At 55.1% G+C, this 21,383-nt stretch overlaps 1 protein-coding gene across 8 annotated transcripts in view; it reads left to right on the forward strand.

Annotated features, from left to right (window-relative positions):
• The window catches only part of DCAF6 (DDB1 and CUL4 associated factor 6), a 69,114-nt gene that overhangs the window by 23,094 nt on the left and 24,637 nt on the right, over nt 1-21,383 (forward strand). For 2 of the 8 annotated variants that reach the window (XM_045838510.1, XM_045838511.1), the window contains exons 9-12: nt 758-877; nt 2,243-2,485; nt 11,169-11,309; nt 12,368-12,496. In XM_045838510.1, coding sequence (XP_045694466.1) covers nt 758-877; nt 2,243-2,485; nt 11,169-11,309; nt 12,368-12,496 — 633 coding nt within the window. Of the gene's footprint in view, nt 1-757; nt 878-2,242; nt 2,486-11,168; nt 11,310-12,367; nt 12,497-18,234; nt 18,295-21,383 lie in introns of all 8 variants that reach the window. The other 6 variants (XM_045838512.1, XM_045838516.1, XM_045838515.1 and 3 more) reach the window with 4 other exon arrangements.

Raw genomic sequence — 21,383 nt, forward strand, 5'->3', positions numbered from 1 at the left:
AACTTCAAGGGGGCACTTTAGAGCCAGTCTGTGTGTGTTTCAGTAAGTGAGCATGTTATTCTAATAACTTCTGAAATCTTTCTAGGTCAAAATCACATTTCCCAGTGTATTATCCTTGGTGTTATTTCATAATATGCATTTAAATATAAAGCTGTATTATATAAAGGCGATAAAGTGTAAAATCTGTTTTCACAGAAAATTCAGGAACGGTTTCCATTTTAAATTATATGATTGTAGAATAGAAACGAATTGTCAGTTTGCATGTCATACTTCATTGGAAAATGCTTTTAAGCAAAAACTCATGCGTTTGAAGGAGGAAAAGCAGGGAGGGAGGAGACAACTAAAATGCTCTGGTTTCAGTTCATTTCAGACGTGTGGAATTTGCTTACAGTAAACGATGGTGAAAACACATTCAGTGTAAGGAGTCTGAGTGAGAGGGCAAACCTCTCTCAGCCTGCTCAGCGTGCAGTGCCCGGGCCCTTCTCAGGGGCGGGCGGGGTCGGTGTGGGGGTTGCTGAGAACGGGCGGTGACGGGGAGCTGGGAGCCCCGATCCTGAGGACGTGGGACGAGGACGGAGTGCCACCCCTTCAGGGCCCACTCTGGAGGGCGGGCAAGGGGGGCTCGGGTAGGCCTGTGCGCCTTCTCAGGCTTCATTTGGGCAATTTGGGGCTTCTAGTTGCTTTCAAACCTGGGTTTTGCGTTAATGAAAGATGCCGACTCAAGACTAGGTCACTGATAAGACCTGTGTTGTCATAGGAGAGCAAAGTCCCAATGTGTCGCTGATGCAGAGAATGTCCGACATGTTGTCCAGGTGGTTCGAAGAAGCAAGCGAGGTGGCACAGAGCAGTCGAGGCCGAGGACGGGCCCAGTCCGCAGGTACGTGTCCTGCTCACCGGACCGCCGGAGCGCTGGTGGTGCTGCTGGGGCGGCCTTGCCCACCGCGCTCTAGATCTGCGGGGTGCAAGGTTCCTGCTGCCGCGTGAGGCGGGAGAGGACGGAGCCCATTCGGGGTGCAACTGGCCCTGCAGGGCCCCCTTGTTCTAGCCCTTAGTTTTTGCTTTTCTCAGAAAAAGTAAGAGCATCTGGTATTTCCCACTTAAAGTCCTTTTGTGTTGGAGCAGAAATACATAGACTGTGTAGGTAAACAAGTTTATGTAATTGCATGCCTTCTCCTTTCGGCTCCTGTATGCACTGGCCGTTAGTCATGTTTCCGACGACGTCCGCAACCTGCTCTCCTGGCTGCTCGCTACTCTCCAGCCGGTGGTCTCTGGCCAGCTGCTTACCTCTGTGAGAAGGGGGGGGGGCTGCAGAAGTCAGCCCCTAAGTGCTCTGAACCCCAAGATTGCTATTGTGTTTCACCTATAAATGCGTTTGGTTAATTCATGAATATCACTTAACTTCTTTAAAAACATTTTATTTATTTATTTTTGGTTGGGCGGGGAGAGGGAGAGAAACATCGATGTGTGGTTGCCTCTTGCACTCCCCCTAATGGGGAACCTGGCCTGCAACCCTGGCCTGTGTCCTGACTGGGCATCGAACTGGCGACCCTTTGGTTCACAGGCCGGCACTCCAGCCAGGGCAAGAAGTTTTTAATTTTGATGAAGTTCAGTTTATCCTTTTAGTTTGTTATTGAGTATTAATGATTCCTTTGCAGATAGCAGAAAGCCTAGGGTGGTACCTAGTGGACCCTCAGCCTTTTAAAGTCATGCCGCGTCATGTTCAGCGGTTAAAGTGTCACGGCTGGTGAAATGGAATGAGAACCTCAGTCCTGTTCTGGCCTGTTTGTTGTTTTGCTAATGAAACTCCCATTAATTATTTCACAAAGCACATGATGGTACAGAGTGGAACTAGATCCCTATAAATCGGTTATTCTATTTAGCTGTTACATCCAAATCATCATTAAATTTAACGGACTAGGCAGTGTTTATAAGCATCTCACAAGATATTATTTAGCTTTGTCTAAAGCTTCCATGTTGGACATTTTGCTTAAAAGATCAATTATTTTAACAAGAATATGCTGTAGGTAGATGTTTACTCCTATTAATTAGTCAAATAGACCAGACCACCAGTGCGTGCTTCTGATTTCTTGTATATGACATACTCCTGTGTGTGTGCATACGTGTGTGCGTGTATGGGCATGTGTGCGAGTGTGCCTGTGTTCCCTGAACATGCCTCTCTTTGAGTAGCTGGTTTTGGAAAGCATTTAGTGTTTGAGCTTGCACTGACACGTCCTTTCTCAAGGTGGGACAGGTCCGTTGGAGGTGTCGGCTCTTCCCGGGGCCCCGTCAGGCACTGGCGTGGACGTGAGTGACGCGGTGATGGACATCGACACTCCGGCCGAGCAGCTTCTGCAGCCTTCCGCGTCCTCCCTGGCGCCTGCAACTGAGAGCCCCCCGCCGCCGCCGCCGCCTCTGCAGCCCTCCCCAGACCGGGAGCTCAGGCCGTCCGCCGCAGCATCTGGACAGCACGCACAGCGTCAGTCTGGTGAGGGCGTTACTCTTTCAGCGGGCTGGGGGTCCTCTGACAGTTTCTGGTCACGGACATTTCCCAGGGGGCTGTCTGGGAAGATACCAAGTCCCATCAGCTAGTTCCCACTAGAGCAGATGGTCGGAATGACACGTTGTAAGTGAACACGTAGCAGAAACGTGAGATTCAGGTGGCCTGACCTGCATGGATTTTAACAAGTAGCAGAGATTTTCCGTTTGTGTAAGACAGGTTTTTAAAGATTGGGTACCAGCAGATAGCGTGCTGCACTTGACTTAGTTTAATGCACTTCACTTAAAGATTATTTTTATGGGCCATTACAGATGAGATACCTTTCTAAAGTTATTTGGTTTAGGTCTGTAGGAAAGTAATGGTGGAAATATAGCCCTGATTATTGGTTCCATTTGATTTATATTTTTGATCATTTTTCAATTTATATTTTTGATCATTTTTCCTCAAATCATGAAGCACTTTTTTTCTTTTCTTTTAAAAGATTTTTTATTTACTTATTTTTAGAGAAAGGAGAAGGGAGGGAGAAAGAGAGGGAGAGAAGCAACCAATCAATGTGTGGTTGCTTCTCGTGTACCCACTGCTGGGGACCTGACCCGCAACCCAGGCGTGTGCCCTGGCTGGGAATTGAACTGGGGACCATTTGTTTCACAAGCCGTTGCTCAGTCCACCGAGCCACGCCAGGCAGGGCCCATGAAGCACTTTTGATATATTCTGTATGGTCCATGTGATATTGTCACTTGTCAGCAACATGTACATATAGTTAACTCAAAGAATATTTCTTCTCTATTTACATGAAAAAGAATTGAACAAATCTTTGACTCTTTGTTATTTGATGCTAATAAAACAATTAATTCCTAAATTCTGTTAAAGTACTATTTTCCCCAGTATTATAGTTCCTCATGTTCAAACTATGCCAAACTATGGATTGTACTGTTTGTAACAGTAATTTTCACAGCTGTGTCTGTAGTGTACTTGGCGTTTTAACTGTACACATGTAATTTTAAGAACCACTAAGGTGTTTTTCATATTTTTTCTTGGGTTTTTCTAAGGAAACAGTTTACTTGACACATAGCCGGAGATGTCAGCGACGAGCGGGGCAGCGGCAGGCCGCGCAGGGAGTGCGGCCGGTGGGGGTGCCCGGCCGCCCGCCGTCCCCTCGTCCTGCTTCTCCCGAGCGAGCGTGGTGCCGGCCCCACAGCCAGGGGCGAGGGGGCACCTGAAATTAAGCACTTCTTTAATTAGTACGTCCCATTTTTAATCATTCATTTTCAGTTTCCATGGGAATGGAAGCCAGAGTCAGTTACGTAACTGTTAACGCTTGTGTGCAATTCATACGTAAGCTAAAAAATCAGGCTTTTCATTCTCTAATCCACACAGGTAGTGTTCCGCTTACGGGAAAATAGAATATTTTGGTGGGTTTGGGAAGTAGGGACAGAATCAGTTAAAAGTTTGCTTTACAAAGCAGGTAGAATGGGTGAAAACAGGAATTTTTAAAGCGGTAGCATTCTTGGAAATGTTCTCGAGAATTTTCATCGGTTGCGAGTGACCAGGAGAGCGAGCAGGAAGACCCCAGCCCCTGTTCTCAGGCCGCTGCCGCCCAGCTCTCCGGTGGCCTCCGGAACACTTCCGAGTCAGGTGCCCCGAGCGGAGTTTCACTTTTCTTTGTTGTGGTGGGCATCAACACATTTCAACACCGCATTTCAGATTGCTAAATCCCTTTCAACATTTAATTAAGTGGTAAATACTGCGGTCACGTGGCCCACTGAAATAGAAAAACCGCTGTGGTGATCAGGTGATCACTGCTGGAACATTACGTGGTGCCTTGCCTGTAGATTTCAAAGAAGGCAAGGAAATTTTCAGCTGGCAGATTATTAAAAGAATTTTGGTTGAGTATTTCCATGTTGCCTAGGTAGTCTTGCTGTTGAGGAAAGGGATTTGATGTTAGATGTAGCATCTGAAGATGCTGTCTGTCTGGTTCTGACGGTAAGCCTTCGTCACCCCAGAGCCCCGCATTCTAACAGTAAGGACTCAGCGTTTCGCTTCGTTTCCCAGCCCCTGGAGGGCTCTGAGTCCAGGACGGCGTGTGGTGGCGGGCTTGTCTGGGGAGCGGGGCACGTCCTCTTCCGGCCAGGGCTTCCCTCCCTGGCTTGCCCGGACGGAGAGAAAACGGAGAGAAAACGAAAAGCGTCCTTCTTGCCCGGCTGCGGATGCCCTTTCCGTAAATGTGTGTGCTCTTCCTTCTTGTCTCTGCACGTCCTCCGTCACTTCTGCTGGGGCGAGGGAGAGGGACGCTGGGCACGCGGAACCCGCCCGGCAGAGCCCCGCCGTCTCTGACCGGACCTGGCGCTCTGCCTGCTCTTCTCTGCGGCCGAGCCCCCAGGGGTGGCGAGGCGGGTCCCCGGTGCACTTCTCAGTGGGCACTCCCCGCGGGCTGGGGCAGGCTCCCAGGGCCGCGGCCCGCCCCCCGCTGGTGGCCTTCTCGCACTGCAGCCTCACAGCTCCTCTCCGGAGACGGAGGCGCGGGCGCTGCTCCTCCTGCTGCGGGCTGGCCCCGCGCTCCCGCCCTCTGTCCCCGGGACTCCGCCCCTTCTCCTGCCGCCTCCTCGGCGCCTTTTCTTCGGGTCGTTCCTTCGGCCTGCAGCGTGCTCCGTTGTTGTCCGGTCCTTAAAATTTTTTCTTTCTTAATTACCGCAATTCCCCTCCGGTCTTATAGTTTCGCTCCTTTTAATCAGAGTCTTCAAAAACGTCGCTCACATATATTGTCTCCATTTCTTACCCTCTTCCATTTATTTATCCACCAGTTCCAGTCTGCCTTTCCACCCGTTTCCACGGAGACCTCTGTCAGAGTTACCCAGTGACTTCCGTTTTGCCCAGTTTGTAGTCTGCTTCTCTGTTGGCATCTCGTTGAGTCGGCCGCTCCCTCCTGGAAACTCCTTTCTTGGCATTCGTGACACCCCTTTGCCAAAAAGGAGCTCCTCGCTGTGGGCCTGTGAGAACCGACACGCCCGGTGCGCCTCTCTCTGCCCCAGGGACCGCCGCGCCCGCTCCCACCGCCCAGGTCTCCTTTCAGGCTCCCGGAGGGGCCGCGTTCTCCCGGGCTCCGGCCTCCGTCCCACGGGCAGAGCGCGGGCAGAGCGGGGGCGTGCTTGGGCCGGGAGCCCTCCCTGGCCCCTCAGCCCTCATCTCTGGGTCTCAGCGCACGGTCCCCGAGGGCGGCCTCTCAGAACTCCCTCCCGGGCTGGGTGCCTTTTCTTCACCTCCCCTCCCTGCACCCTTGTTCTCCTTGAGTAGCTCTCTTTTTTTCCCCTGAAAGGTACTTTTGTTCATCTTTGGTTGGTGTATGACTTATATTTCTTGTTAGACTGTGCTCTCATGAGGATGGCAACATTACCTGCCTTGTTCTGTGTGAGCCCTCCCCCCAGGCGGCCCTTCTCCGAAGAGACTGTGAGGACTGCCTGTTGTCTCGAAGCCGGCGGGGCCCGAGGGGGCGTGCTCAGCCGCACCGTGGTCTCAGCGCGCCGGCCCCTTCCCTCCCTCTGGGTGTCCCCGTGGGCTCCCGCGCCGATGCTGCCCGGCGGAGGCGCTGGGCCCGGGGTGCGGCCTCACGCTGCCTTTGGGTCCCTTGTTTGTCCTGGCGCTCCCGGACACGTGAGACTGAGTGTGCGTTCTTCCCTACTGCGTTGTCCTGGCGCTCCCGGACACGTGAGACTGAGTGTGCGTTCTTCCCTACTGCGTTGTCCTGGCGCTCCCGGACACGTGAGACTGAGTGTGCGTTCTTCCCTACTGCGTTGTCCTCGGCGCTCCCGGACACGTGAGACTGAGTGTGCGTTCTTCCCTGCTGCGTTGTCCTGGCGCTCCCGGACACGTGAGACTGAGTGTGCGTTCTTCCCTGCTGCGTTGTCCTCGGCGCTCCCGGACACGTGAGACTGAGTGTGCGTTCTTCCCTACTGCGTTGTCCTGGCGCTCCCGGACACGTGAGACTGAGTGTGCGTTCTTCCCTGCTGCGTTGTCCTGGCGCTCCCGGACACGTGAGACTGAGTGTGCGTTCTTCCCTACTGCGTTCAGAACGCTTAAAGGTTACTTACAGGAATTAAAAAAAAGTTTTTTTATGCTCACCTGAGGGCATTTTTGTTTTCATTGCTTTTCGGGAGACAGAGAGGGAGAGAAACAGTGATGCGAGTGAGGAGCACGGGTCGGTTGCCTGTCGTACGCAGCCCGAGTGGGGACCGAACCCGCAACCCGGGTATGCGTCCCGACCGGGACTCACCTGCCCCATTCGGTCCATGGGGTGATGCTCCAACCGACTGAGCCACACCAGCCAGGGCAGAAATGTTTAAAAGTCGTTTTTCTAAGTGATGGAGTTACGACAAACAGAATATGAATAGGAAAAAAACAAGGCAAAGCCGAGAGTGAGGCGGATGCGCCGAGTGCGTTCACTCCCCGAGGGAGAGTCCGGAGGCCAGAGTCGACTCTGGGCTTTGTGTCTGAATTAGCAAAACTGATATGCTCAAATGTAGTTTGAAATCAGCTGGTGGGTCTTTTTTTTCTTTTTTGACTTTTTTACTCTTTGTGTTCTTGACTTTTATTTTAATCCAAGGAGCCAGACCGTTTGAACCCGTATTCTGTGTACATAACCCAGAATTTAGTCCGGCATTTCGATTCTTGTATTACATGCGGTTTTTTCTTGACTATTTCACAAAAGTCTGTGGTTACACAATGACCCAGTTAAAAATCTCAAAGGTCTGACTATGAGCTGAAATGATGTAGGTTAAAATGAAGTCTTCCCAGTTTTATTTGTACAAACGATTTCAAAGTAATTGTAAGGTATTTTCTTCTTTTCTCAGTAGTGGCGGTCAGACTTGACTCTTAGTCGTTTAATGAAGCCTGGAAATGTCTCCGTTTCCCCTGTCACTTGTCACTCCTCTCCGTGGTAACGAAGGCGTACTGACTGCGGCCGTCACTCCCGCGTGGTTTCGAGTTTTCCTCTGGCTTGGATCTGAGGCGGAGGGGGGCGGCCAGGAAAGGGGGGCTTGGGCTGGGTGGGGGCACAGCGCACACTGAATGTGGCTGGGGGGGCTCACCTCGAGAAGAGCATCATCCCCTGACAGACACCTTCTCTGACCGCACGGGCGCCCGGCCCAGGCAGGTGCGGTCCGGCCAGGTGGCACGTGGACACCCGCGTGTTTGCGAACGGCCGTGTCTGCTCGGGTCTGCACACGCACTCAGGTCCCTCCAGCACCCTCCCAGCCGCATCGAGCTCTGCAGGGAAGCGTCTGGGGAGTGGGGGCGGGGGGCACTCGGCCGTGCAGGGCGCCAGGCAGCGCAGGCCTCTCGAAGCCCAGAGGCTCCCTCCACGGGGCCCGGGTCTCCTCAGACCAGGTAAGGCCGAGTGCACCCTAGAGACAGGTGGACCCATCAGGCTAATGGCCACTTTGGGGAAACTGAGGCTGAGACTGGAGGAACTGGGGAGTCAGAGCAGGAGTGACCGGCTCCAGGAGGAGGAAAGCGCAGGGGTCCCCGGACCAGAGACGAGTGGAGAGGAGGCAGGAGAGGTTCTGCCCGATCGGATGGAGAAGCTGCATGACGACGTCCAGGGTCCAGGACCGGGACCCTGTGTGCAGGAGGGGCAGCGCCTGAGGCAGAGCCCGGCGGGCCTCCGCTGCCCTCGCCCCGCCCCTCCGGGGAGCGAAAGCCTGGGCGGGGGCCGGGGGTGACCAGCCCGGTCTCTTCCTGGACTGTGAGGAAAGGGCCGTGGGAGGAACACAGACCGGAGGAGCTCGCGCCTTCCAGAGATGGAAGCACGCGTTTCCCTTTAGCAGCTCCTGGCACACTGTTGAGGGTTTTTTTTTTTGTTTTTTTCTTAATTCAACCCAAAGGCATTCACTTTATTCACTTTCCAATTTGGCTTACGTTAGCAAAAACTCATTCTCTAAGCATTTGTTCGCTTTCTAAATCGTACATGTTTGTATGTGCATTTTAAAGAGGATGTACTGTGGGTGCGTTTTCCCGGCTTGGAGTGTGTCGTCCCGCCGGCAGGACCGTCTGGGCGGCGTGGCTGGGGGGGTGCGGCTGGGGCTTCCGCTGCAGCGTCGGCCTTTCCCGGTCCGCCGTGTGCCGCCTGCTCTTCCTGGGCTCTTTTTTTTTCACCAAGGCTGGGGAGAGCCGCCACACAGCCAGCCTCAAACGCAAGCAAATACATCCTTTATGAAGCTGGGGGCGCTGGAGTAAATCCCGACCTTCCCCCCTGAGAGCGTCACTGCTTGCACACGGAGCCCGCTGGGTGTGCTGCAGCCCCGAGTGGGTCTGGGGTGGAGGCGCTTCTCCCACCGCGTTCTCCCACCGCGTTCCGCCGTGCAAGACAGAGCGCCGGAGACAGCAGTGCAGTTGGGTGGATTTTTTTGGTGATTTTTCTCTTTTTTAGCAAAATTGGCACATATATAATCTCTCTCTCTACGGTAATTTCTTTGGAGTGTAGAAAGTTAGACTTGATGGCTGCTTGATGATGCTGTTTTATGTTGCGGAAGCATTGCCGTTGCGTGGACGGCGAATCGTGCCTGTGTATCTACCTCTGGGCCACTGAGCGCACAGTTCAGGTCTTGGTGACGCTGCCCTGCTCCGCACTGGACAGTGGACGGGGAAGAGCCCACGGTGGGAGACTAGGATGACTCGTGAGCTGCTCCTGAAATCCTGGCTGCCAGCTGGCCAATCCAGTCAGACCCTGTGTGCAGAGATGCCGGGGCACTGCGAGGTCGGCATCTCGGGCACGGTGGTCTCCTGAGGCAGTAAACCGGCGTCTGCAGCCTTGTGATGCAGGTACGAGGGCCGGAAGCTGTCTGGCAGTTGGGGTGACTTGCCGCCAAGGTCGCTGAGAGAAGTTGGGGGTGCCCCCACCCTCAAACACGGGACTGCTGCTTCAGTTATGGGTGCGCATCTGAAACCAGCCCCCCCCTTACCCGTGCAGTCCGCCCCCTCCGGCGGGCTCCGGGCGTCCTTCCCGCGCATCACCGCCCCGTCCTCCCGTGCAGCCTGTGGGCACACACCCGGCACTGCCTCCCGGGCGAGCCCCGCCCAGTCTCCCCGGCTCTGTGCTCCGCCAGCCACCTACTGGTTTCTCGGTCCCCAGGAGTGGCGAGACTCAAGCGCGTGCGCAGTCCATTGGACTCCATGACCTCCTCTTCCTCTTGAACCCGTACCAGTCCGGCGTGGCCCCGGGATTTTGCTGAAACACCTGTGCTCACGGCCGTCCGTGGCTTCTTGGGTGCGCGTGCAGCGGACGGTCCTCGGGACCGTTTCCGCCGCACCAGCAGCTCCTGACACACTGCTGACTCTGGCCTTGTCCACACATCCCGCCCCTTACCCCGCGCGGAGTCCGCTGGCGTTCTCCCTCCTCCTCGCCCCTCCTCTGGTGCGCCGTGGGGTGCCCCGAGATCAGGCCGTGGACCTCTCCTGCTTCTCCGTGACCACTTGCTCCCTAGGGGCTGGCGGCGACGCCACCAGGGACATCGGGTTTACTGGCGAGTCCTGGACGGTTGTCGTCAGTCCCTGCGCAGTTCCTCCCTGGGACATCGGTCCGTTCTTTTCTTCCTTCTGCTGCTGCTGCTGCGTGTCCCTCCTCTGTTCTTCCTTCCGCAGCGCAGGGCGGCCGTCCCTGGCATTTGCTCCCGCTGTCCCCTCCACCCGGAAGCCCTGCCTGCACGCAGCACATGCTCGAGGTCTGGGTTCCAAACCACCCTGGGAGCGGCCCGCCCTCGGGACAGCCTGCCCCACTGCCTCTGCCCCTGGTCCTGGCCGCGTCCACACTGACACGTGCAGACACACGTGTGCACTCCTTACCACTGTGCTGCTTACGTGTGTGTACTCACTGAGGTCTCTTTCCCTCTCGGAACACCAACCCCGCATGAGGAGGGACTGTTTTAGGGTGTCCGCTGCTTCATCATCTCCAGAGCCTAAAACCCATCGTGGGCACCGATGTCCCCGCGGAACCCTGCGTTGGGTTCCCACTTTCCGTCTGTGACCGCTGCTTCCGACGAAGTGTAGGAAAGTCAAGGTCAGGTGAATGTACTTGTGCAGTAAGGGAAGAGCGAACGACAATTCCAACGTAAGAAGAAATATTTTAGCTGAAAAATACGGAACTTACACTTTTCAAAGAGCTCTCCGCTAATAAATTCCAAGAATTGTTTCCAAATGCACAGCTTTTTCATTGTTTTGATTGAGTTTTACTTGTGTGATTAAAATTAGTAATTTTGAATATAGATTAGATGAGGTAACTAATACTTCTCACCTTTTCATTTTTAGTATCCTTTTGTTGTAAAAAGATGAAATTAGTGAGGCATGTTTATTTTAAAATGTTTTGCTTCTGGAGGACTTTATTTTCATTCTGTTTAATTACACGTTGTTACAAAACTACAAGCGTCTAATTCATCAAGTTAAACAGAAGCATTTGGGTGTATGCGAGTGTATGGTTTTTCTCTTAATGACCAGTAATTATTCCTTTATTTATGAGTGCACAATTTGTTATGAGTATTCCTCTGTGAGGCATGTTTAACTTTCACCCTTCCCTCTTGTATGACCAGATTCTTGCTATTTTCTCGTGTAATCCAGTGTATAATCGAAGTGTTGCCGGTGCCTCTCTGATTACTATCCTTTCACCTTTCTTTCCTGTCTGTGGCAGAATTTTTAAGGGGGCCTGAGATAGCTTTGCTCCGTAAGCGGCTGCAACAACTGAGGCTTAAGAAGGCCGAGCAGCAGAGGCAGCAGGAGCTGGCCGCGCAGGCGTGCCCGCAGCCCGCCCCCCAGGACCCGCGAGCCGCAGGTTACTGAGTCCGGTGTGCTTGCACGGGCGCTGCGGCTGAAGCTGCGGCTGCTGCTGCTGCTGCTGCTGCTGCTGCTGCTGGGGCTGAGGCTGCTGGGGCTGCTGCTGGTACTGTGGGGCGGGGGGCGGGGGGTGGTGAGCGGGCGCTTGCAGCTTCCCTCCCCTCCGCTTCCCGGGGGTGGGCGTCCTCCCCAGCTAGACGGTGGCTGGCAGCAGTGTTTGCCACAGGGCAATACAAAATAGTCCAGTTTTACTCATACTTAGAGAGGGGCAAAGACAGGCTTACAGACAGTGACCAACTTTCTGATCATTAGCTAGTCGGTTTTGAGCCTGCACTGATACTTCTATTGAAACTTCCTGTCCCTTAAATGATTTCTATGCTTAGGGCTCCTAGCTCCTCCTGCTCTTTTTCTTTTTTTCTTTTTCTTTTTCTTTCCTCTTCTTTTCTTTTTTCTTTTCTTTCTTTAAAAGTTAACCAGTATTCCTATTCCCATATAAATGCAGTTCTAGATTTTAGAATTACAGTGCTGTTTGGCCATACTAGCCCACTGACTCAGCCACCCCTTCTGTAATTACTTGAACACTCTCAGTATCCGACCGTCTCTTCTGCCAGACCACCCTTCCGGCACGCGGGACGGCGGCAGCGCCCGCAGCCCGTGCTCCTGTCCCGGTGCCGTGGAGCCCGAGGGCCGCGGGTAGCCGCGCCTCTCGCTCTGTCCTGGAGGGTTTTAGCGGCCCGCTCTTTCGTGGTCAGAGGGCTCTTGATGCCCAGTGAGCGTCTGTTGAAAGAACTCATGAAAGATACACTGTAAATAACGTGTCGCCTTAACTCGGTGCAGAGGGACCATAGGTGGTGTGTCCTGCATCGTAGGTGCTTTATTAGGTGCCGTATCTCAGTGCAGGACGTAGAGCGGGTCTGCACGCTCATACCAGTGGGACTGTTACACTTCACTGCTCCGGGTGGTGAGTGTGGGGATTGATTCGAGGACGCGGAGGTATTGCTTGGGGCTCATTTGTGCACTGGCAGAACCAGCCAACCCCTGCTCTCTCTGCTCCAGTGACCAGTGCGGCAACAGGAACACGTGGCACAGCGCTGTGGTGGGATGAAGCGGCTGAAATAACTGCGCTGCAGGTGTGGCGTTCGCAGCAAGCTCTGGGCCTGATGTCGAATGCAGCCGAGCAAAGAGGTGTCCGATTTTGTCTTACATAGAGAAATCTTTTCCCGTTCCTGAAACTATCAAGAAAGTGTGTTTTGATCATAATTATGGCACATAATAAGACATTTGTTATGCCTTTGTGCTATATATAAAACTTGAGCTAAATTATTTCAAAAGTAAAAAGTATGCAACCTAGGAACCAATAAAAAAGAAGATAAAATGTGTCCCTTACATATATAAGTAATTTTAAAATACTGAAATATATATGAATTTGAGTATAAAACAAAGCTGTCTACATTAGCAGGAAAGCAGTGTATATTGTGGACATTAGAAAAATATTTTGAGACTCAGCCTTGCATATCTAGTTCACCAGTTTGAATTGAAGTAGGTCTTTTTTTGGAATCAGAAGACTTTAGGGTGATTATGTAGTCCCTGAAATCAGATGCTCTTTTCCCAACTCGACGTATCATTTTTAGTGAATGGGATCCAGTTGGGTAACCAGTCGATTTGTGGGTGTCTTTACAAAGCTGAGGCCGAGTAGACGCCTTGCTAGACTTGAAGGCGAGAACCGTGTTATGTCCCCTTTGTGAGGGAACAGCGCCCGTGGGCCCCGGAGGCTGCCCACGTGGACACTGCCGGAGGCCCTGGGCGCCGCCGCTCCGGGTGCTGTGCTCTGCGTGCTCCCTCACGTGCAGGCGGGGGTCGCAGCACCGTCCGCTCTGCAGCGCCCGGGCTCCCTCCACAGCGCTCCCCCCTGGGCCCCAGGGCGCTGCTGGGCCATGAAGAGCTGCAGGGGTCCGGAAAAACGGCGGGTCGTCAGCTCATGCCAAAGGACGGCTAACAAAACCTGTGTGTTTTGTCCATTTAGTGAATGCTGGCTGATGGGAAAAATACAAAATTCTTCATTTTAGAACACAAAAAGTTATAGATATAAAGACTAGGAATCAAATTTACACGAGTCAACAGGGAGTTAGTTTTATTTGAAAAACAGTGATTAAAACATCTTATCACACTTAATGATGAGATACAGTTTTGTGTGTGTGCACTATGGACATTGAGTAGTCCATTCTCGTGCTAGATGTTGCTATGAAATCCTCCATCAGTAGAGAAGGTGTCAGAATTAACATTCTGGGCTTTAACTTATTACCAATAAAAGAAGGGGCATTTCCAATGAATTAAAACTGTATTTTCTCATTAATGCCTTGATATGTTTATAGTAAGTGATAATACTGTCAGTAAACACTATTTCTATTGTCCTCTCACCTACTTAAATCTTTTAGATACGAGGTACTCAGAGGAAGTAGTAATGCAATTTGGAAACCAAGCAGCTTTCCCAGCCGTTGGGCTTCTGCATTGTCAGACTGTCCAGCAGACTTCTCCTCCTCTCTTCAAAACCCAGGGCAGACGCGCGTCTGCCGTGAGAGGCCGGGCGTAGGGTGGACCTGGGTCCCTAGCTTCTGTGGGAGAGGGGGACTCGTCGTTCTGTAGAGGGAGTCTGCATTTTCACGGGAGCGCCCGGACAGAGTCCGTCTGTTCAGTTGCTGGTGTTTCTTGGCACCTGAAGACTCCGACAGCGCTCCGAGGCACCAAGTGGCATCGCCTTCAGGTTCAAGTTGCTGTTTAAAGTGAGCCCCAGGAGGTCGATGTGCAAAGGCGTTTGAACAGCGGTTTTCGACTGTGTGCCGCTTGCAGTCGCGTGGCAGCTCAGTGCAAACGTGCAGAGGTGACGTGGGGGTGGTCCTACGTGTCCTCGCGCCTGCCCCAGCGCCTCTGCTCCTTGGTGCGCGCTTTGACACGGCTGCTCTGAGAGGATGTCGACACCTATGAAAGGTAACTTTTCATAACTTCAAAAAATTTTATTTGTCAGAGTCAGGATTGACGACTTACAAATATTTTTACTTCATTTAGTTTAAAAAAACAGCATTTCCCCCCGCCCCCAGCCTTTTAGGAAATACACCGTACTCCCTTCTAGCCTTCCAGCGCAGTCGTGGTGTCTTAGCCACGAAGAGGTGGCTTGCCTTCCTCGGACTGCCGCCCGGGCGGGTCAGGGGCTGCTTGTCGCCTCAGTGCCCAGTTACCGGCCCGTGCGAGTGGTGCGGCTGCCCTCGTTTACAGAGACGGCGGAGGGTGGGGTTGCCTGTCGGGTGTGAAAAAGTGTTTACACGCCTAAGTAGAGCAGCGTGCACAACAACGCACTCCCCTGATCACAGTCTTCGCTTCCCGCCTCAACACGTGCTCCTCCCGGGGCCTGTGGGGCTGGTAGCCTCTGGGGCTTTAGAAGGAGCTGCACGCGCCTCTCCCCCGCAGTGCTGCCCGCAGCCTCGGCAGAAACGGCAGGAAGAAAGGCCGCTTTGAAACCCGCCTTCTTTCCATCCCGCGTCCAGGTCGCGGGTTGCCGGCTCCTGCTCCGCGTGGCGCCACCTGGTGGAGCCTGCCGGTACTGGCCTGGCCGCCACGGCGCCCCACTGGGGCGGGGAGCCAGCCTAGAGGGGGCAGGTGGGAACAGTTTTTTCACTTTATGGCACAGTTTTGCCGTTGGGAAAAGGAATTTTTTATACCCCCTAAGGGTATAGAACATTGGTGATTATTTTCGTAAAAGGGCTTTTCAGAACTGAGCCGTACTGGAAACATCAGCGCTTCCCCGGCCCTGTGCGGCAGCGGGCGCTGCCGTCACAAGCTCAGACCCGCGGTCCCGGCGCCAGTCCCGGCGGCGCTCCGCCCCCGCCCCGGGGGTGTCTCGGTGTTCACCCGCGGGGCGCCCGCATGCGCAGTGTGGCGCTGACCGAGTTCTGCAGGCGCTCCTTCGTGACCGCGAGTCCCGAGCGGAGCAGTGAGGACGCTCTCAGAACTTTAAGTAGGAGGGAATGCTCCATGTTTTTCAAAAGAGCTTCCTGTCATTTTTTTTCGTCCCGCACCGTGTTTCTGAACAGCAGGCAAGCGATAATGTCATGAGTTACCCCTTTCCTGCGAGCCACCGGCAGTTTACGAGGATCATTTCGTTCAATCTGCCCAAGAGCAGTGTGCGGTAGCCGTCTCGCTTGTGCCCGTTTTACAGACGGACACACCGAGACTTAGAGAAGCTAAGTGACCTGCCCAGGACTACAGTATTACTGAGGAGAAGAGCACAGTTGAGCCCAGAGAGCCTGGCCGAAGAGTCCTTGTTACTTACGTGTCAGGCTGCAATTCATTTTTTTCCCTGCGGTTGAGGAAATCGTGATGTCAGAGGGCTACAGAACTTCCTCAAGACCAGCGCACAGACTTCTCAGAAACACACAGTAATTGGCCCGAGACACCTCGGGCTATGATTGAATGAGCTTGGCTAAAAATTTGTTTTGACCTTAACGAGAATATTATAGTTCTAGACACTTCCAATAAGTGGACAAGCCAGTTGCACTTTGTAGTAAACGACCACTGGACCACGTGGTCCCAGTTTTATTTTGCAGTGGTGCTTTCCAGAGGAGTTTCACAGAGAGGCGGCGTCAGTACTCAAATGAAGCGATCAGTGTTAATAATTGGGTTTTGTTTTTGTTTTTTTTTTTCAGCATTAGTTTTTCTGACGGCTGCTTTGTTAATATTTAGAAACATTTTCGTCCTTTAGAAGTCAGCGGGCACGGCATGTACGAATACCCGCTGGTGTAGAAGCACGTCGCTGCAGGCACTTGTGCGGCAGGTGGCTAGCCCTCCCGGACAGCCGCAGGGCGCCAGCGGGGAAATCGCGGGGAAGCCGCGGCTGGGCCAGGCTTCCAGCCGCAGGCTGAGGGCCTTCGTGGCGGGAGGAGCAGCGCAAGTTCCCCAGGTGCCCCAGCGTCCGCAGCGGGACGCTGTGGGGCCCAACGTTCAGGTTAATAGTTCTGTCTGAATGTGAACTTCACCTTCCTCCGTGGTGTCAGCCCTGTGAGAGTACAAACTGCATGGTTCTGCGGAGATAGGAACAGTCAAGGTCCTTTCTCAAGGTTTTTTTGAGAGAGAGCTGTTGCTTCCTAAATTTTATTTTAGTGATTAAGTAAGACACACTTCATTTAGTAAGACGTGTGCATTCTGTACGTTCACGGAGAAACCGCAGGTGTGGGAAGAGGTGGCTCGGGAGGTTTGTGGGCTCTCCGTCCCTGAGTGGGAGCACAGGGAGGTGCGCGAGGTGTCCATGGGGCGAGAACTGTTTCGTAGGGCTTTCTGGGCGGGTTCCAGTCTTCATTTCCCTCGGACGCACGTTTTTGTATCTTTGTCTTTAAAGAGTATGATCTTGGTTTTCTATAGAAATGAACTGCCTGTTCTTCCAAAGCAGCATGGGCTTACTGCGTCTGACTCTGCAGTGGACAGATGGGGAGAAGCCCCGCAGCGGGAGGGAGAGCGCAAGGGCCAGGGGCGGGCTGAGGCAGGGCCTCCCCACTTCCCTCCGTGTGCGGGGCAGGCCTGTCGGACGGACGGTCTGCCGAGGAGCAGGGCCAGGAGAGCCAGGGCCGGGAGAGCCGTGGCTGGGGTGAGGGGCGGGCTGCGGCACCATCCAGTGGTGCCGACTCCGTACGCGACGGGGCGCATCGGAGGGCGGACATTGGCAAGTGGGCCCGGGCGGTCCCGTAGCGGGGTTCAGACTTGCAGGGGAACAAAGGGAAGCTGTTGGGTGGCACAGGATTGCAGAGAATCGGGGTATATCAGAAAACTCTTAGCTGTTGAGCTGAGGACACCCAACTGAGAACGTCTGCCTCTGGGGCGGTCAGACGGCCCTGAGAATGGGGACCGGCGTCAGCCGGAACTCCAGGTGTCGGGTTCAGACACGGCGCTCGCCCAGAGCCAGAGCGTGGCCCCCAGAAGCTAGGGAGCAGAGTGCACTAGGGTGCGCTGTGCTCGTTACCCACACTTCCCCTTTTCCCATGGCCCCACGGGACACTGGCCCCCACGCCAGGAATAGCGGCCACCGCCTCCCGTTCCCCAGGGCCTGGCTCAGGCGACCAGGCCCCGGATGAGCAGGAGGCGAGGAGAAGCCCGGCCTGGCACTGCTGTGGGCCGTTCTGTGTCCCAGAGCGCGTCACCGTTGGACCCGGGTGGAGTAGAGACGGGCTCTGCTCACAGGAGAGCCCCTTTGTGAGCCCGACCCTCAGACAGAAACTCGGGTGTCAGAGGGCAGAAATAAAGTGTTCTTCCACCCGGAGCCAGGGCCCCCGAGCCTTCTCCTTGCCTGCCTTTCCCCCGCCGGGCACGGGCAGAAGCCTAGGACTCCCCGGGACGCAGAGTGAACACGCACAGCGTGTCTCGGAGTCGGGACGTTACCCGTGTCTCCGTGACGGTGGTTCCTTCAGTGAATGCTTCCTTCGTAGCCGTTCCCTCTGCCTCCCGTCTTCCCCTGAGCTCCTTTTCCAGCTCCGGGCGCAGCAAACCACATCTGGCCGCGTGTAGGGAGCACATTTCCTGCTCGGACCCTCCGCCCGGGACGGACCTGCCCTCGGGAGCCGGCGAGGGGCTCAAGGAGGACGAGGAGCCTTTGTTTAGTGAAGGGCCCCCTGTCCTGTGGGTTCTGTCCCTCCCGCCTTGCACTCGGTGCCTGTGCTGCGAGGACGCGACCAGGGGTGTGTGCATGGGCGTAGGCGACCGCGGTCCCCGCTCCTTCTCACAGAGCTAACGGCTTGCCTGCAGTGACGTGTCCTGAGCACGCGGCCCTGCCTCCTCGCTGCTTGGGAACCCCCCGCCACAGTACTTACTTCTGCCCCCGCCCTGACCTTGCCGTGCAGCTGTCTGCTGCCTACTTTTAAGAGGAAATCTCATTTTTGTTTCAGATTCTCCTCCTTCTGTGGCTAACACACAGCTTGGATCCCTGTCACTTGACGAGCAACAGGGTGCGTGCCCAGGAGCGGTGCTCTGCCGCCACCCCGCCGCCACCCCCGGCTCTGAGGCGGCACAGACCAGCCCTCTCCTCCCCCGCAGCGTGTGGCCGCCGCGGTGGTCTGCGGGGCGGTGTCTTGCGGCCGAGTTCCCGAGGTGGTGTTGTGTGGAGGGCCCTCCCGCCCTGTGCAGGTTGCTTTGTGTGTGAGCTGGTCCCTCCCTCCCCCCGGCCCTGTGTGCCAACCGCGAGTTCCCTCCCTGCGCCGGTGCGGCGATGGATGGAAACGGCACCCGCTTTTTAAACTCCAGGCGTCTGCCCTGACGTCGTCGTGCAGACCTGCGGGGGTGAGGGCGGCACGGTTCCCAGTGGTGGGTGACTGAGGAAGGTCCTGCGGCCGCGGCGACTCCCCAGCGCCACCTGCTGCAGTGCAGCTCCCCTTCGTCTGGCCACCCCGGCCGAGCTCCGGCCCTTGACCCATAGGGAGCGCAGCTCCAGCGGCTCTGTGCCGCGGTCAGGGAGGGAGTGGCTCCCGCCTCCCCTCGCCCTTTCTCGGAGCGGGGCGGGAGAGGCAGGGAGTCGCCGCCGTGGAGCTGCGAGCCGAGCCTGGCGAGGCAGCGTTTACGGGGGTTTTCCACGCACACAGAGAGCAGCGGGGCACTGAAGCGTGAGCTCCGGCGGCTCGGCGCTGACGCGTGCGAGCAGGACGACTCGTCTGAGCGCGGCACGGGGGCGGCCCGCTGCTAGGGAGCCCTGTGGTGTGAGCCTGGTTTCAGCTCCTGGGGAAAGGGTTCAGACACTGATTTTAGAGCAAACTGGAAAACTCTGTGTGCGCTTCTCAGCTTAAGCTGTCGTTTATACAAGTGGTGCAGTAGGTTTTTCTGCTCTTAAGAATGAGTGAGTAAATTGGTAAATGAATTTGAGAACTAAGAAGTGAAGCATGTTTCTTTATACTTTATTGTAGTGGTATTAGCTGTGAAGAATAATCACTGGGAGATAAAACACAATTGTGGTAGCGCTGTATGTTATATCTTACTACTGTTTAAACTGCTCTCCAGTCAAGTGGTTTTTTGTAAGGATATATGAATGTAAAGAATGTGTTTCTACCAGAGAGTCTGTAGCCAGATTCATAGCCTATAAAGTCACAGAGAATAATCTCCGTAGACTTACCTTAAGTATTACACTCAGTGTAACTTGTTAGCTAATTTGTATGCTACGGGGTGTGACGGAAAGAGACAAGGGCGACACCCAGACTTCTAGCATCAGCGACGATGCGTTTGCTCAGCGGACTGGTTTGGGGGTACTGCAGGTTCGGGGCATGTGAGCACAGTGCGTCCTTTAGTCCCGTGAGTGGAGCTGTTACGTGAAAGGCCGCAGGAGCTGTGTCCAGATGGACCGCCGTTCGTGTAACTCTGTGAGCCCCCTGAGCAGCAGTGAGCTGCTGGCGGGCAGCAGGCCCGGGGCCCGGGGCTGAGCCTGTGCTTGCCCTTCTGTCAGCCGGCCGCCCTGCGAAAGTGCCGGGACTCCCGCACCCCAGGCTGAGAGTCCCGACGGGGACCTTCTGCTGTGAGAGTCGAGAGGGGCCCCATGCCGAGCAGCGGCCTCCCCCCCCTGCAACGGGACAGGGGATGCAGGCGCCTCTCAGTGGGTCCCCTGCCCCCCACCCTCCACTCCCGCTGCAGTTGGGTCTGCACCCCCAGCAGGAGTGCGCTTTTAAAAGGGTGCGTCTGAGCTCGTCGCCGCCTGCCTCGGGCTTTTTCACTGTGTTCCTCTGCCCTCGGGAGCCCCCTGGGTCTGACCGAGCACCGCTCTGCGACCTGCCCCTGCCCCCGTCTCGGGTTCCTCTCGCTCCCGCTGACCGCTGGCCCCGGAGGCCTGCTTTGGGCTCCGCTGACGCTCAGCCTCCTCCCCTCCCAGCCTCCCTCTCTCTGCTGTGCCCTCCACCGGCAGTGGTCTCCCTCCCGCCACTCGCCGGATCTTGCCGGATCCCACCAGATCTCGCCGAGGCGGCACCTTCTCGGGAGTGACAGGACCGCTGGGTCTGCAGCAGCCCTCCCCTCGCCGCGCCCCCTGTGACCCGCTTCCCTTCCTGCGCTTCTCCTCGCGCGCTGAAGGGGGTGCGTGTTCACCACCCGTCTCTCTGCGGGCCCTCTGAGTGCTGTCCCTTCTCTGCGATGCGCCGTCTGTGTTAGCAGGAGGTGTTTGGTGAGCGAGGGAGGGAGGGAGTTCTCCAAGCAGCAGGGGCTACAGAAACTGTGCCGGCCTGCGGGGACCTGCCCGGGCTGTGTGCTGGGGAGACCACTTCGGCGGGTTTCTAGGAGACTGAGGGGAAGGGAGAGCCGGAGGCCGCTGCCCCCCGGTCCAGGGGACAGGTGACAGGTGGCGAGGGTGGGCCCGGGCCGAGGCGGCAGTGGTGGGAGACCAGGAGGAGGGACAGAGTTTTTAAGCTTTTAAGACACAGAATACTGGGACTCCGAGACTGATTTAGTCACAAAGGACTGAAGTGACGACATCCAGAGGTTTAGACAGGGTGGCAGGTAGCGGCGCCATACGCCAGGTAGAGATTTCAGGAGGAAGGGCCTGTTCTAGGGGGAGGGCGTGCGGTTTTCTCGGCGCGTGGAGTCTGAGGTGCCCGCGGAGGGCCCCCGAGGAGGGGGGAGGGCCCAGAGGGGCCTGCAAGGACGGAAGTGGTACTAACGGAAATTTAAAAGTTCTAATGGCTCACTTTACTGAAAGAAAAATATTTCTTTCAGTAATTACGTGCACATTATTGAACTGGTTGTTTGCAACCGATGCTTTTTATTTGTTTACCTTGAATTGTTAACAAAAGCGCAACGTTTGAGAAACAGAAATTAGACCTGCCGTGCATGGAGTGTTCAGCCCTTCAGATGAAACACTGTCACCAAATTGAAGTTTTCCTTTCCTGATGTCGTCCTGACAGGATCACGTCTTTGACTCGGCCATTAAATTGACGCTGACAACGCTAATGTTGTTAATAAATGCCTAGCGATCGTGCCTGCTGTGTCAGCGGGGAGTGTGCGAGTGCTGAGTGTTAGAGACAGGAAGTGACAGTTCCACGGCCGTGGAACACGCGAGAGGCTCTTT

This window comes from Phyllostomus hastatus, unplaced genomic scaffold (genome assembly GCF_019186645.2).
Source record: "Phyllostomus hastatus isolate PE091 unplaced genomic scaffold, TTU_PhHast_1.1 phas_contig_283, whole genome shotgun sequence".
Classification (NCBI taxonomy): domain Eukaryota; kingdom Metazoa; phylum Chordata; class Mammalia; order Chiroptera; family Phyllostomidae; genus Phyllostomus; species Phyllostomus hastatus.